The 14,407-nt window shown below is 49.5% G+C and overlaps 1 protein-coding gene across 4 annotated transcripts in view; it reads left to right on the top strand.

Annotated features, from left to right (window-relative positions):
- The window catches only part of Fkrp (fukutin related protein), a 9,228-nt gene extending 436 nt beyond the window's left edge, over positions 1-8,792 (top strand). The window contains exons 2-4 of one of the 4 annotated variants that reach the window (XM_055615615.1): positions 161-229; positions 1,090-1,152; positions 4,081-8,792. In XM_055615615.1, coding sequence (XP_055471590.1) covers positions 4,122-5,606 — 1,485 coding nt within the window. In that variant the 5' untranslated portion in view covers positions 161-229; positions 1,090-1,152; positions 4,081-4,121 and the 3' untranslated portion in view covers positions 5,607-8,792. Of the gene's footprint in view, positions 1-103; positions 230-792; positions 968-1,089; positions 1,153-4,080 lie in introns of those variants that run through there. The other 3 variants (XM_055615614.1, XM_055615617.1, XM_055615616.1) reach the window with 3 other exon arrangements.
- The last annotated feature ends 5,615 nt before the right edge of the window (positions 8,793-14,407 follow it).

Genomic DNA, 14,407 nt, shown 5'->3' on the forward strand with positions numbered 1-14,407 from the left:
CCCCCCCCCCCCCCCCCATATACAAATGCAGCCTTGTATCACTTTCACTTAGTAAGAGGAAAAAAAAATAGACGATCTGGGGTGGGGAGTGGGCCCCGTCCTGAATCCTGACCAAGTCGGTTGTCATAGTAACCCTGTCCAACCTGGAGGTCTCTTTCAGCCCCCTCCCATCTTGCCTATGTGGAGCCCCAAACCTCTACCATCAACGCACCAGAAGAAGGTTGCCAAGGTAACCCAAGTCCCTGGTGGTTCTTCTGACCCTGTCCTCATCAGTTACTATAACAACCTCCCCTCACCTAGCGCTCAGGTAGAAAAGAACCCAGCCCCCAAGACATTCCTCGGAATGTCTCTGTCCTACCCCTCCCTCAGCCAACCCACTTGGCGTTACCATGGTAACCATCTCCCCTTCCCATATGGGAGGTCCGTGAACAAACCAACCAGGTGTTTTTATTTAGAAGAGAAGCGCTGCTGTGGGACAGTTGCTATGGTTACGGGCCCTGGACCATTTCCAGGGAGATGAGAAACAATCAAAGCCATGGCCTGGTTACCATAACAGGGCAATCTCCCACCTAGTGGTTCTAGCAACCAGGTCCAGGAAGATAGGGGATGTTTTAGGATTATCTCCAAAGGATGCATGTGTCTAGGGAAGGGGTTGTCATGGTAACAGCTGTTGTCATGTCTGCCCTTCTTCTGGACACCATCATGGAAGAAGCATAGTTATATGCTTACAATTGATAACTCCCACCGACCCCACCCCTGAGACAATTGAAGTTGTAAACCAAGCTTATAGACTTCAAACGGAAAAGAGTCCTTGACTTTTTCTTTTCTTTTCTTTTTTTTTTTTGAGACAGGGTTTCTCTGTGTAGCGTTGGCTGTCCTGGACTCTCTTTGTAGACCAGTAGACCAGGCTGGCATCGAACTCACAGTGATCCGCCTGCCTCTGCCTCCCTGAGTGCTGGGACTAAAGGTGTGTGCCACCATACCCAGCTGAGTCCTTGGTTTTGTAAATGCTACTTTTGTGGGCAGAATGAAATTGCACTTTGTTGTGTTGGCTTCGGTTCATTTGATGTTTCCTGGTTCCTCCCTCAGCAGGCCAGATGACCCAAGGTGGAACCACCCTTCTTGATCACCCTCAGCCTGAAACCTAGGGAGGTAAGAGTCTTGATATAACAATAATCACATGGATACTTCCCTTTCTGTGTCCTTAAAGGTTTCCCCGAATAGATCCTCCTTTTTGTACCTACTGTGGCTGATAAGGCTCAGGCCAATTGCAAGCAACACACTTATATACACTTTAAATTTTCATTTGTTTGTTTGTTGTGTGCCTATACATGTGTGGAGGTCAGAGGACAACTTGCTGAAATTGATTCTTTCTGTAGTTTGGGTGCTGGAGGCTAAACTCAGGTCAGGCTTTTTGTCAAGTGCTTTTACCTGCTGGGCCATCTCACCAGACTTAAAGCACTGTTTTGTTGTTGGTCTGGATTTTTTTCTGACAGTCTCATGTAGCCCATGCTGGCTTCAAACTCAAGCAGTAGCCAAGGATAACCTTGATTTTTTTTTTAAAGATTTATTTTATGTATATGAACATACTGTTTTTCATGCACACCAGAAGAGAGCATCAGATTCCACTACAGATGGTTGTGAGCCACCATGTAGTTGCTGGGAATTGAACTCAGGACCTCTGGAAGAACAGCCAGTGCTCTTAACTGCTGAGCCATCTTTCTAGCCCCCTCTAGGAGGATTTTTTAATTCTCCTGCCTCCACCTCCCAAGTGCCGGAATTACAAGCATTTAACAGTGTATCCAGCATATATAATGTTTGGGGGAAGGAATGGAAAGCCAGTAAGAGCCCAGCCTCACCCTCCCTTCCCTGACCGGTCTCCCAGGCAAGGCCCTGTGTTACTCACTCATGCCCCTGCTGGTCCCCCACCTTACCAGTAAGCTGTTGTGGTTTGCCTGCCTCCTCAGATCTGCAGAACACAGCTCCCTGAACACAGAGGCTGGGCTTGGACAAAGGATATAGCTCAGCTGGTAGAGTGCTTGTGGGAGATGGTAGTTCCTGCCCGTATTCCCAGCCCAGCCCTTGGTGGGTGGGATCATCCCTCAGCTGCATACCTAGTCCAGAATCAACCTGGACTACATTGAGACCCTGTCTCAAAAACAAACGCAAAATACCCTGGCCCAGAGTACTTGCTAAGCACCTACCTGTTGATATACTGGCCTTTGGTTGATAAGTCACAGGCCGTATTTAGCTTTAGGAGCACATGTCAGCCTAGTTCTGGAAAAGGTTTATGAGAAAGTGTAAGAGTCGGGTGGACATAGTGTCATATGCCTGTAATCCAGCAGTCAGAAAGCAAGAGGTCTTAGTTCAAAGGCAGCCTTTAGTAGTTAATGAGGTCTCCACCTCAATGAAGCAAAACAGTCTACCAGGGGCAGATTTTTTGTTTTTGAGACAGTCTTGTGTCTACCAGGCTGGTGTCAAACTCATAGAGACCCCCTTGTTTCTGCCTCTAGAATGCTGGGCTTAAAGGCAAGCGCCACTCTGCCTGTTGGTTTATCTGTTTGAAACAGGATTCTGGAACTGGCTTCTTGCATCAAATTCCATGTTCCTCTTCTCAGCTGTGTGACTTTGAGCAAGCAACTTCACCTCTGTGCCTCAGTTTCCTCGCTTTATTTTTATTTGAGCATATTGACTGTTTTGTCTGTTTGCATGTCTATGGACTGCATGTGTGCCTGGTGCCCTCAAGAGGTCAGAAAAGGGCATCAAGCTCATGGAACTGGAGCCACAGTTGTGAGCAGCCATGTGGCAAGCACCAGTGCTCTTCACAGCTGAACCATTTCTCCACCCTTGCTTTATGTTTGGTTCTTCTCTTTCTTTATTTTGGTTTTTTGAGACAGGGTTTTTCTGTGTAGGCTGTCCTGGACTCTCCTTGTAGACCAGGCTGGCCTCAAACTCACAGAGATCCACCTGCCTCTGCCTCCCTGAGTGCTGGAATTACAGGTGTGTGTCACCATGGCCAGCTCCCCCTCTTCTTTGTAGTATTGTGGATTAAATATACCTTTTTATGTTATGCAATTATGCCACTAAAAGCCACCCTCCCCCAAAGCATCCCTTGATGGTGAATTCTAGATTAGCCTTTTATTGCTAAGCCATGTCCCCAGCCCCTTTAAAATAAAAAACAGAGCCTGTTGCCCTCCCTATCCTGGTACTCACGCTGTAGACCAGACTGACTTTGAACTCATGGAGATCCACCTGCCCCTGCCTCCTGAGTGCTGGGGTTAAAGGGCAGCAGCTGTTGCTTCTTTCTTCCTCTTCCTCCTCTTTCGTTTGGATTTTTGTGTTTATTTTGTTTTGTTGAGACAGAACGCCTCACCATGTGGCCCGTGCTTGCCTTGAACTCCGTCCCCACCCCCCCTTCTGTTTTCTGAGGGCTGGGTTACAGAGTGTACTACATCTTTTAAAATTGTAATCTTAATACCCTTGACATCAAACCAGTCTCACACACAGCTCAGTGGTCCTAAGGACATCTATACTTGTGTGCTGTGGCACACCTGTAGACCCAGCTGTGATATTGTGTGAAACTCCACACTCCTGCCTCTAAACACTCACACTGTTGGTCAAGTGAGATGCCAGCATCGTTTCACTGCACAACACTAAAACTGGGTGCCAAGGGTGTACTTGAACTACCTGGCTGGATCCAGCAGTGAGGCTGGGAGTGTGGCTTGGTGGTAGAGCGTTGATCTAGCAAGGGAAGGGCTCTGGGTCCTCTAGCATCACACGGAAAAATCAGAAGTCTACACATCAGACAGTTCCCTGTTCTCTTCCTCCACCCTCTGTAGCAAGCAGCACTTTGTTCGAGGGGTCTGGGTTTAGCTTTGGGTTTTGGTTTTAAACAGGCCCTCACCCATTAACCTAAGAACTCACTGTGAGTGGAAAACAAGTGGGCCGCCTTGGGTAGAGGCATGAGCCAACCTAGGAGCCCTAGGGTCTGAAATCAGATCCAGGAAGAGGGGCTGAGAATTTGAGGAAGGGGAATGCTGACAACTTTTTCCAGACTCCCTTTTCATCCTATTTCCCCAGGATGCCCTGGACGCTCAGGCTAGGGTCTGACATCGGGCCCCATGCGGCTCTCCCGCTGCTGGGCTGCCCTGGCAGCCGCCATCATCCTCAACCTCCTAGTGTTCTTCTATGTGTCATGGCTACAACACCAGCCCAGAAACTCCCGGGCACGGGGACCCCGCCGGACTCCTGCCATTGGTCCCCGGGTCACCGTCCTGATTCGGGAATTTGAGGCTTTTGACAACGCGGTGCCAGAGCTGGTGGATTCCTTCCTGCAGCAGGACCCAGCCCAGCCCGTGGTGGTGGCGGCCGACACACTCCCTTACCCACCCCTGGCCTTGCCTCGCATCCCCAACGTTCGCCTGGCGCTGCTCCAGCCGGCCCTAGATAGGCCAGCCTCGGCCTCGCGCCCGGAGACCTACGTGACTACCGAGTTCGTGGCCCTGGTGCCTGACGGAGCGCGGGCCGAGTCACCAGGCCACCTGGAGCGTATGGTGGAGGCGCTCCGGGGAAGCAGCGCGCGTCTAGTGGCCGCCCCGGTCGCCACCGCCAACCCAGCGCGGTGTCTGGCGCTGAACGTGAGCCTCCGGGAGTGGACTGCGCGCTACGGCCCAGCGCTCAGCGCGCCCCGCTGCGACGCCTTGGATGGCGACGCCGTGCTGCTGCTGCGCTCCCGAGACCTCTTCAACCTCTCCGCGCCCCTGGCGCGGCCGCTGACCACCAGCCTCTTCTTACAGACCGCCCTGCGCGGCTGGGCAGTGCAGCTGCTGGACCTGACTTTCGCCGCGGCTCGCCAGCCCCCGCTGGCCACCGCCCACGCGCGCTGGAAGGCAGAACGCGAGGGGCGCTCGCGGAGGGCGGCGCTGCTGCGCACACTGGGTATCCGCCTGGTGAGCTGGGAGGGCGGGCGGCTCGAGTGGTTCGGCTGCAGCAAGGAGAGCGCGCGCTGCTTCGGCACCGTGGCGGGCGACACCCCCGCCTACCTGTACGAGGGCCGCTGGACGCCGCCCTGCTGTTTGCGCGCGCTGCGCGAGACTGCGCGCTATGTGGTGGGCGTGCTGGAGGCGGCGGGCGTGCGCTACTGGCTGGAGGGCGGCTCGCTGCTGGGTGCAGCCCGCCATGGCGACATCATCCCATGGGACTACGACGTAGACCTGGGCATCTACCTGGAGGACGTGGGCAACTGCGAGCAGTTGCGCGGCGCCGAGGCCGGCTCGGTGGTGGATGAACGCGGCTTCGTGTGGGAGAAGGCGGTGGAGGGTGACTTTTTCCGAGTGCAGTACAGCGAGAGCAACCACCTGCACGTGGACCTGTGGCCCTTCTACCCCCGCAATGGGGTCATGACCAAGGACACGTGGCTGGACCACCGGCAGGATGTGGAGTTCCCAGAGCACTTTCTGCAGCCGCTGGTCCCCCTGCCCTTTGCCGGCTTCGTGGCACAGGCCCCTAACAACTACCGCCGCTTCCTGGAGCTCAAATTCGGGCCTGGGGTCATCGAGAACCCGGAGTACCCCAACCCTGCACTCCTAAGCCTGACAGGCGGCTGAAGCCCCGTTGCCCCCAATGGGACCGGGTGGAGGGAACAGCGGGGTACAGGAATCTGTTCTTTGCCTTTGGGGTTCTGTGTGGATCTGAACAAGTTTTTTTGAGTGGGCAGTGGGGGTGTACACTGGAGAAAAAAGTGTACAAGGAAGACTGGCGGAAGCCCTCAGGACAGCTCTGGCTTTGGCGGGAAGCAGAACCCAGCCGAAGGCTGGCGCAACACGTAGATTCTGAAGCCGTGAGATGGACTGTGTGTGGAGACCTCCTAGCCCATCCTCGTAATGGAGGAAAGTGGTGGCCTTCGAAGTCAAAGCCCAGGGATTTGAGTCCATCCTTCATCGTCTCCGCCCTATATTCCAGGAGCCGTAGACCCTTGGAAAGTGAGGTCCGGAGAACAGACCGGCCAGCTTCAGTCTACCACATTCACCTTACGTGGCCCTGAACCAGTTAGTCACTCAGTCTCGCTCTCCACCTCAGTTTCTTTTGAGATACTGAATTGCCTCCATTGGTGTCTATAATCCTCAGGACCCTTAGCTGTAGTGCTTGCTTCCTCCACCAGAGGGTGCGTTTGTCCCTCCATTTCATCTTTGATGAAGGCGGGCACCTTCTCTTAGCCCGCATCTCTGGTTTTCTTGGAGTGGCTCTGGGAAGTGGAGACAGCACTGGCCACCTCCCCTCCTGTGGCACTGTTCTTGGAGAGCGCCGCGTGAGGTATCTGCTGCTTTTAATCCCGTCGTGCTCCCAGAGGACTAATAAGGCTCTGGTTTGGGATCCTGGCTGACATATTACATCTATTCCAGTCCTCGATACCTGTTTCCCCAGCTGCCAGGAGGGGTAAACCTTAATCATGGCTCATTTACAGAGAGCTTCCTGAGGCCCAGGCATACACACGACCGGATTTATCCTCCCACCCCTGAATTGACAGCTGCTATTATATCCATTTGTCGGGGAGGAAAAATGAGGCCAAACGACAGTTACTTACTATAACCAGATAGTTTAGGAAGTGGCCAATAGGGGACTTGAATTCAGGTCATCATTTCAAGGCCTACACTTCACTTCCTCTTTAGATCCTGCTGCAGAAAATAGTACCCAAGTAGGGCCTTTCGGTGGCTATTATGCCACTTAACAGGTTAAAATTTTTTTCCTTATTTGATCATGCATATAAATTATGTTCAAACTGCTACTACCAGGCTGTTATTGTTAAATAAGTCTTAAATTATGCTACTTTAAAATTTAAAAATTCAAAATGAATAGAGCCTTTTGGGTTTTTTGGCTTCATTCTAGGACTTGTTCCACACACTTCCTGGATGTGACCCCGCTCCCCCCAATTCATTTTACTGGGAGGAACAGGAGTTTGAGACAGGGTCTAACTTTCTAGCTCAGGATAGCTTCAAACTTATGATCTTCCTGTCTCTGCATGTGGAGTACTGGGATTACAAGTATGCACCACAAAGTGTGGTCCAAAGGAGGATTTTTGTTGTTGCTCCTTGACCCAAAGTCTGTCCTTGCGATGGATCCTAGGCTAGCCTGCAATTTGCAATCCTGCCTCAGTCTCCCAGGTGCTAGGATTATAGGTATGTAATCTTGATTTTTTTTTTTTTTAAAGCACAGGGCTAGGGATGTAGCTCTCAGGTTTATCTAGCCTGCACAGGCCCTAGACTTGATCACCTGTACCACAAAATGATAATAACTAACTTATTTATTATAAAATATTACAAAATATTTATTATAAAATAATAAAAGCCAACTATGAAAGCCGGGCACAGCTGTATGCATTTGTGATCTCAGCTATTTGGGAGGCTAAGGCTAGAGTATCTCCAGCCCAGGATGTCAAGGCCAGCCTTCAACATAGCCAGACTCCATCTCAAGCAAAGTAAAACCCGGGAACGGTGGTTTTTGCCTACAACCTCAGCACTTGAGAGGTGGAGGCAGGAGGAGCAGAAGTTCAAGGCCATCAACACCTCCATGGAGCAAGCCAGGCTGAGCTACAAGTGACCATGTCTCAAAAAAACAAACTATTGGGCCCAGTGTAGTGACGCACGCCTTTATCACCAGCACTCAGGAGGCTGAAGCAGGAGGATCTCTGTGAGTTTGAGGCCAGTCTGGTCTACATAGCTGACTCTAGACAGCCAGGGCTATACAGAGAAATGCTGTCTCAAGAAAAGGGAAGGAGGGGCTCTCAGTGGGTAAAAGTGCTTGTTATATGTGCTGGTTTTTTTTTTTTTTCCATCTTGACACAAGTTAGGGTCATCTGGGAAAGGGACCCTCAATTGAGAAAATGCCTCAATCAGATTGGCCTGTAGGCAAGTCTGTGGGGCATTTTCTTGATTAAGTGATTGATGAGAGATGGCCTAGCCCACCGTGTGAATGGTGGCACCCCTGAGCAAGGTGGTCCTGAGTTATATAAGAACCAGGCTGAGCAAGCCAGTAACAATACCCCTCCATGGCTTCTGCTTCAGTTCCCGCCTCCTTGTTCCTGCACTGACTTCCCTCAGTGATAGACTGTGACCTGTGGGCTGTAGGAAATAAGCCCTTTTCTCCCCAAGTTGCTTTTGGTCATGGAATTTTATCACAACAACGGAAATCAAACTAGGACACTGTTCAACCATGAGACTTGAGTTCACATCACCAGCAGGCATGTAACTTTACACAGGGGCTAAAGTTCTGGCTCAGCATCAAATAGACAAGTGCTTTTGCAGAAGACCCAGGTCCCATTCTTGAAATGCACAAGGTGTCTCAGAACTATCACTAACCCCTATTCCAGGAGATCGGATGCATTTTCTGGTTCTCAAGGGCAGCAGAAAATACAAGCAAAACAAAAACCCCAAATCCAGGCAGTGGTGGCACACATCTTTAATCCCAGCGCTTGGGAGGCAGAGGCAGGCAGATCTCTGAGACTTTGAGGCTAGCCTGGTCTACAAAGCGAGTTCCAGGACAGCCAGAGCTACATAGAGAAACCCTGTCTAGAAAATACAAAGAATAAGGCAAAGAAACTCTTGAAGGGTATCCTGGGTCATGAGTAGCAGACCGTCCCCCACACGATAATGATAATAGGGCCAGCAAGATGGCTCAGCAGCTGAAAACACTTGCCGCCAAGCCTGTCAACCTCCGTTGGATTGCCAGGTCCCACATGGTGGATGAGAAGCATGCCTGGCCTTCCCCAGTAAATTAATAAAGAATGTGTAAGTTTACCACTTTACTGATTTATTACCAGCCAGAAGGGAACTTATTTCTACATTTTAATAACCTGTACATCGAGATCAGACCAACTAAATGTAGCCTTTCTTCTTTGTAGTTGAAAATACTGTTGATCTATTCCCCATGTTGAAGTCTCCATTGTAAACACAAGGTTCTCTGGATCTCCCAGGAAGTGTAACACCCATGTGAAATGACGGAAGCTTGTGTCAGCTACATCAGAGACTTGGCCAAGGTCTGCCTATCTCATCGGAAAATCTTGTTGCCCAAGGCACTTGGGAATTAGCCACATAACATCCTCCAGTACATTTGGAGCTGCTAGCTTAGTGGGTACCAGTGTCAGACTACCTCCTAGGGTGTCAAAAAGGGGGACCCACACATTTGCATAGTAATACAAATGACTAGCCTTTTGGCTGGGACTATAGTATTGCCCGGGAGAGCAGCTGAATGCTTGCTTAGCATGCATAAGGCCTTAGTTTCAACCCTAGCACTTATGGAGATAGAGGCAGAAGCAGGAGCTCAAGGGTAACCTGAGCTACGTAGAAAATTCTAGGTCAGCTTCGGCTACATGTTGGGTTCTCAGCTACTCTAGGCTATTAAGCAAGACCCTGTCTCAAAACAGAACAAAAACCAGACCCAGGAGACTAGACTGTCCAGTAGATTACGATGCTAACCACTGAGCCTCAGGGCCTGAGTTGGAGTCCTAGAGGCCACAGGCTGGACAGAGAAATCTGGGATTTGTTCTGTGACCTCTACATGCATGTATGCTGCATGCATAAAAATCAATAAATATAAAAATAAAAGTAAAACAAAAACTACCCAAATAACTAGAGTCAGTGATGGGTGGGTAAGAGTGGTGCATGGGGGTGGGGATTGAACTAATATCCTCAGAGAAGACCTTGCTGAGGTGACCTTTGAGAAAGAGTTGAAAAAGATGAAGAAAGACCCACATAGAGATTTGGGCCGAAGGTGTCTAGGGGAAGGAAGCAACAGCCAGAGCAAAGGCTCTGGCGCAAGAGCCAGCCTGGCATAATGCAAGAAATCGCTAGCAGGCAAGACAAGGGGTCAGGGTGCTTGCCACCAAGCCTGAAGACCTGGAGTCCATCCCTAGATCCACATGGTGGAAGGAGAAAACGGCATAGTCCTACACACTGCACAGGAACGTGCATGCGTATGCATGCACACACAACATACAAACACATTTTTGTTACTTCTTTCATTTTTTAATTTGTTTATGTTTGCTTGAATGTGTGTCTGTGTGAGGGTGTCGGTGTCTGATCCCCTGGAACTGGAGTTACAGTTTTGAGCTGCCTTGTGGGTGGTGGGATTGAACCCGGGTCCTCTGGAAGAGCAGACAGTGCTCTTAACCGCTGGGCCTTATCTCCAGCCCCACAAACATTTTTTTTTTTTTTTTTTTTTAAGAAGAGGGAGCCGGGCAGTGGTTGCACACGCCTTTAATCTAAGCTCTTGGGAGGCAGAGGCAGGCGTATCTCTGTTACTTCAAGGCCAGCCTGGTCTACAAAGTGAGTCCAGGACAGCTCGGGGCTTTGTTACACAGGGAAACCCTGACTGGAAAAAAACGAAACAAACTAAACCAAAAGAAAAAAAAAGGCTGGAGGGAGGTTCCGGCCTGGAGTTTCAGGCAAGCTAGGGCTATGGAGTGAGACCTTGTCTCAAAAAAAAACAAAACCAAATGAACAAAAAGCAAGCCAGTATGTACGGCGTGAGTGGGGGTGGGTGTGTAGAAGAGGCTACAGAAATGACTTAAAAGGGATGCTACCAAGGTCCTGTGGGCTATGAGGACGCCTTGGACGCCTCGGAGCAGGGAACCGGAGCTCCCAGACGTAGGAACTGATGCCCTCTTGTGGACATACGGGGAACAGTTGAACAGTAGAGAGTGTGCGGTAGACTCAGAAGCCAGCTACAGATGGGACCAAGGACGCAGCCAGTGTGGGAGGTGACAGGAGCCAGATGTGGACTTTTTTCGAGAGCAGGAAAATGTGGTGTATGGTATCTTGACTATGAGACATGAAGGGCCGAGGCTACAGCTCAGCTGGTGGAGGGTTGCCTAGAATGCACAATGCCCTTGGGTTTGGTCCCCAGTGCCACATAAAACTGGGCATGGTGTCACATGCCTTTAATCCTACCAATCAGAAGGTGAACAGAAAGATCAGAAATTCAAGGTCGTGCACAGCCTTAATCCCAGTATTGGGGAGTCAGAGGCAGGGGGATCTCAGAGTATGAGGCCAGCCTGGTCTACAGAGTGAATTCCAGGACAGCCAAAGTGACATAGAAACCCTGTCTGGAAAAAAGTGAAAGAAAGAAAGAGAGAGAGAAAGAAAGGAACGGAAGGGAAGGAAAGGAAAGGAAAGGAAAAGGAGAAAAGGAAAAGGAAAGAAAAGGAAAGGGAGAGAGAGAGAAGTTGTTTTAAGATCATTCTCAGCCACATAGTTCCAGACAAGCTTGGGTTAAATGAGACCCTGTCTTGGAAAAAAAAAAGAAGGAAGGAGGAGGTAGAAGAAAGCACACTGAATCAAGCATGTTAATGGGCATCCGTAATCCCAGCACTCAGGAGGCTAAGGCAGGAGGGTGGAAAATTCAAAGTTAACCTGGGCTACACAGCCAGAACCTATCTCCTCTTCTCCCCTCTCAAATTAAAGATGGCCCACTATGCTAGAACATTTTGAAAACACTGGTGTAAAGTTATTGTCCAACCATAGTACAGGATTCAACCTTGGGACTGAACCCAGGATCACAGAGCTTGCTAAGCAAGCAGTCTACAATGAACTACAACACACCTCCATCTCCTCTCTTGAGGTAAGGTCTGATGTAAGCCAGGCTGGCCTAGAACTCACTATGTGGCTTAGTACTCCCGATCCTCTGTCTCCACCTCCTAAATACTGGAATTACAGGCATGTAATACCATGTAAAACACACACACACACACACACACACACACACACACACACACACACACGGTGGTGGTCAGAGAACAACATGCAGGAGTTTTTTTCTTCTTTCTATGGGTCCTGGGGATTGAACTCAGATCATCAGACTTAGCAGCAAGTGCCTTTACCCACGGAGCAATGCCACTGGCCTTATAAAGATTTTATTTATATGGGTGTTTTGCTTGTGTGCATGTATGTGCACTCCTTGTGTGCAGGCCTGCAGAGGCCAGAACAGGGCCTAGGGCCCTTGGAGACGGATTTACTGATCTTTGTGAGCTGCCTTGTGGGTGCTGGATACCAAACCTGGGTCCTCTGCAAGAGCAGCCAGTGCTCTTAACCACTGAGCCACCCTTCCAGCTCCTCCCACAATTTTGGTTATTTTTGTTTTGTTTGTTTGTTTGTTTTGAGACAGAGTCTCATTTTATAGCCAGGGCTGGCCTTAAATTCATAGCAATCCTCCTGGCTCAGTCTTCTAAGTGCCGCTGTATCTTTCAGTAGCTTTCCATGTGCAGCTCAGGGCACCCATGTCCCCCAGGATCCTTTCTGCCTTTGTCTCCCATGTGCTGGAATTAAAGGCACACAACACCCACCTCTGTGAAAATTCTCTTACACTCTTATTATAAGCCATAATGCTAGGACATAACAGAAAACATTTATAACACCGATTTCAGACAGAGAGGTGGCTCAGAGATTAAGAGCACTAGCTGTTCTTCCAAAGGTCCTAAGTTCAATTCCCAGCGGTGACCTGATAGCTCATAACCATCTATAGTGATATCTGGTGCTTTCCTCTGGCATGCAGGCACATATGCAGGAAGAATGTTGCATAAATGCTAAATAAATAAATCTTTAAAAAAAAAAAACCCACCACCAGTTCATAAGCATTCAAACCTAAGCTCCTTAGTACTGCTTGTGTGTACCACAGGATGGGTCGTGGAGTCAGGTATGAACCGTAATGACCTCGGGGAGTAACAACCAAAATCAAGCTGAAGAGATTCAAGATTCTTCCATGCTAAGACCCAAGTTGATTAGACAATCCAGAAAATGAAGCAAGTCAACAGAGTGACCTAGGATGGGGAAGCACAGCAGCTGTGCCTAACACACTGGACATGCAGAGGGCAGCACCCCACTGGAACAGGGGCTCACAGCCTGCACGCCCACAAGCCTTAATGGCAGCACAGCAGGGCACATGCACACACCAGTGATCTAAGCACTCAGGAGGCTTACTCACCCATTTAGAGCAGGCCAGCAAGCTCTAAATGGGTGAGTAGCCCAGAAATAGCAGATTTGGTGTTTCCAGGAGAAAGGAGAACAAAAGATCAAATCAAAGCCAAGTGAGTGGTCAATGCCTTTAATTCCACCATCGGGGGAGGGTTAGGCAGGATTGCTTCGTTTGAGATCAGCCTGGGATACATAGGAAACCCTGCCTCAAAAATGCTAAAATGTACGTCCATCCCACTGGTTGGCAGTTTAGTCTCTGTGAGCCCCTATGGGCCCCGGTTAGTTGATTCCGTAGGTTTTCTTGTGGTGTCCTTGACCCCTCTGGCACCTAATCTCACTGCAACTTAATATCAATCCATGGGAGGCCTCCCCTTTTCTGAGGAGAAAGGGAGGAGTGGATGGGGAGGGGGTGGTCAAAGTGAGAGGGAGGGACTTGGAGGACAGGAGGGAGAGGAAGCGTCAGTCAGGATGTAAAGTAAATAAATAACAAGAAAATCCTAAAACAGGGGTTGGGGTGATGGCTCAGTAGGTAAGAACAGGTGTTGCTCTAGCAGAGAATCCAGGGTCGGATCCCAGAACCTATATCGTGAGTTACAAACATTCGTAACTTTCAGTTCCAGGGCTGCCAGGGCACCATGACCCCTGTAGGCACCAGGCATTCGCATGGTGTACATGCATACATTCAGACAGAACATTCACACAAATAATATAAATACATCTAAGATACATAGAGAGACCCTTTCTCAAAAACAAACAAACAAACAAACAAAAAACTAAAAGAAAGAGAAAATTATTGTGTGGGAAATATTTGGATAGTGAGAGTCCAGGAAGAAAGTCATGGTACTAAATGGACTTTCTGGAAGTTGTATAAGACCGTCCCTCCCCTGAATGCTGGGGATGAAGCCAACAACCTCATGCATAATAGAAGGGCTCTACCACTGAGCCACACCCCCAGCCCCTCACTGGGGAATTCTAGGCAGGGGCTCTACCACTGAGCCAGGGCCCCATCCCCTCACTGGGATATTCTAGGCAGGGGCTCTACCACTAGGCCACACTCCCAGCCCCTGCACAGGATTTGTAAGTAGAACACAGAGAACAAAATGCACCAATGTTTTACAAGCACTGGTTCATTAATTCTTCCAAAGGTAATGCATTATTCATTTTAATGCCAAAGGCTCTAGTACAGATGTCACCAAGGCAGGATCAATAGTGATTTTTAACAATAAAATGTTAAGTATAGCTGAGTGCAGTGGTGCACTCGTCATTTGGGGACAGAGACAGATGATCTCTGTGAGCTTAGAGTCAGAGCTGCATAGTGAGACCTTGTCTTTAAAAGATATTTTTTAAAAATTGCTGTGGGCGTATGGAGATCAAAAGACAACTTGGCGAAATCAGTTCTCCCCCACCCTCACTGGAATCCCGAGACCAAGTTTGCACTGTCTAGA

The sequence above is a fragment of the Psammomys obesus genome, unplaced genomic scaffold (genome assembly GCF_907164565.1).
Source record: "Psammomys obesus unplaced genomic scaffold, mPsaObe1.curated_primary_1811, whole genome shotgun sequence".
Lineage (NCBI taxonomy): Eukaryota > Metazoa > Chordata > Mammalia > Rodentia > Muridae > Psammomys > Psammomys obesus.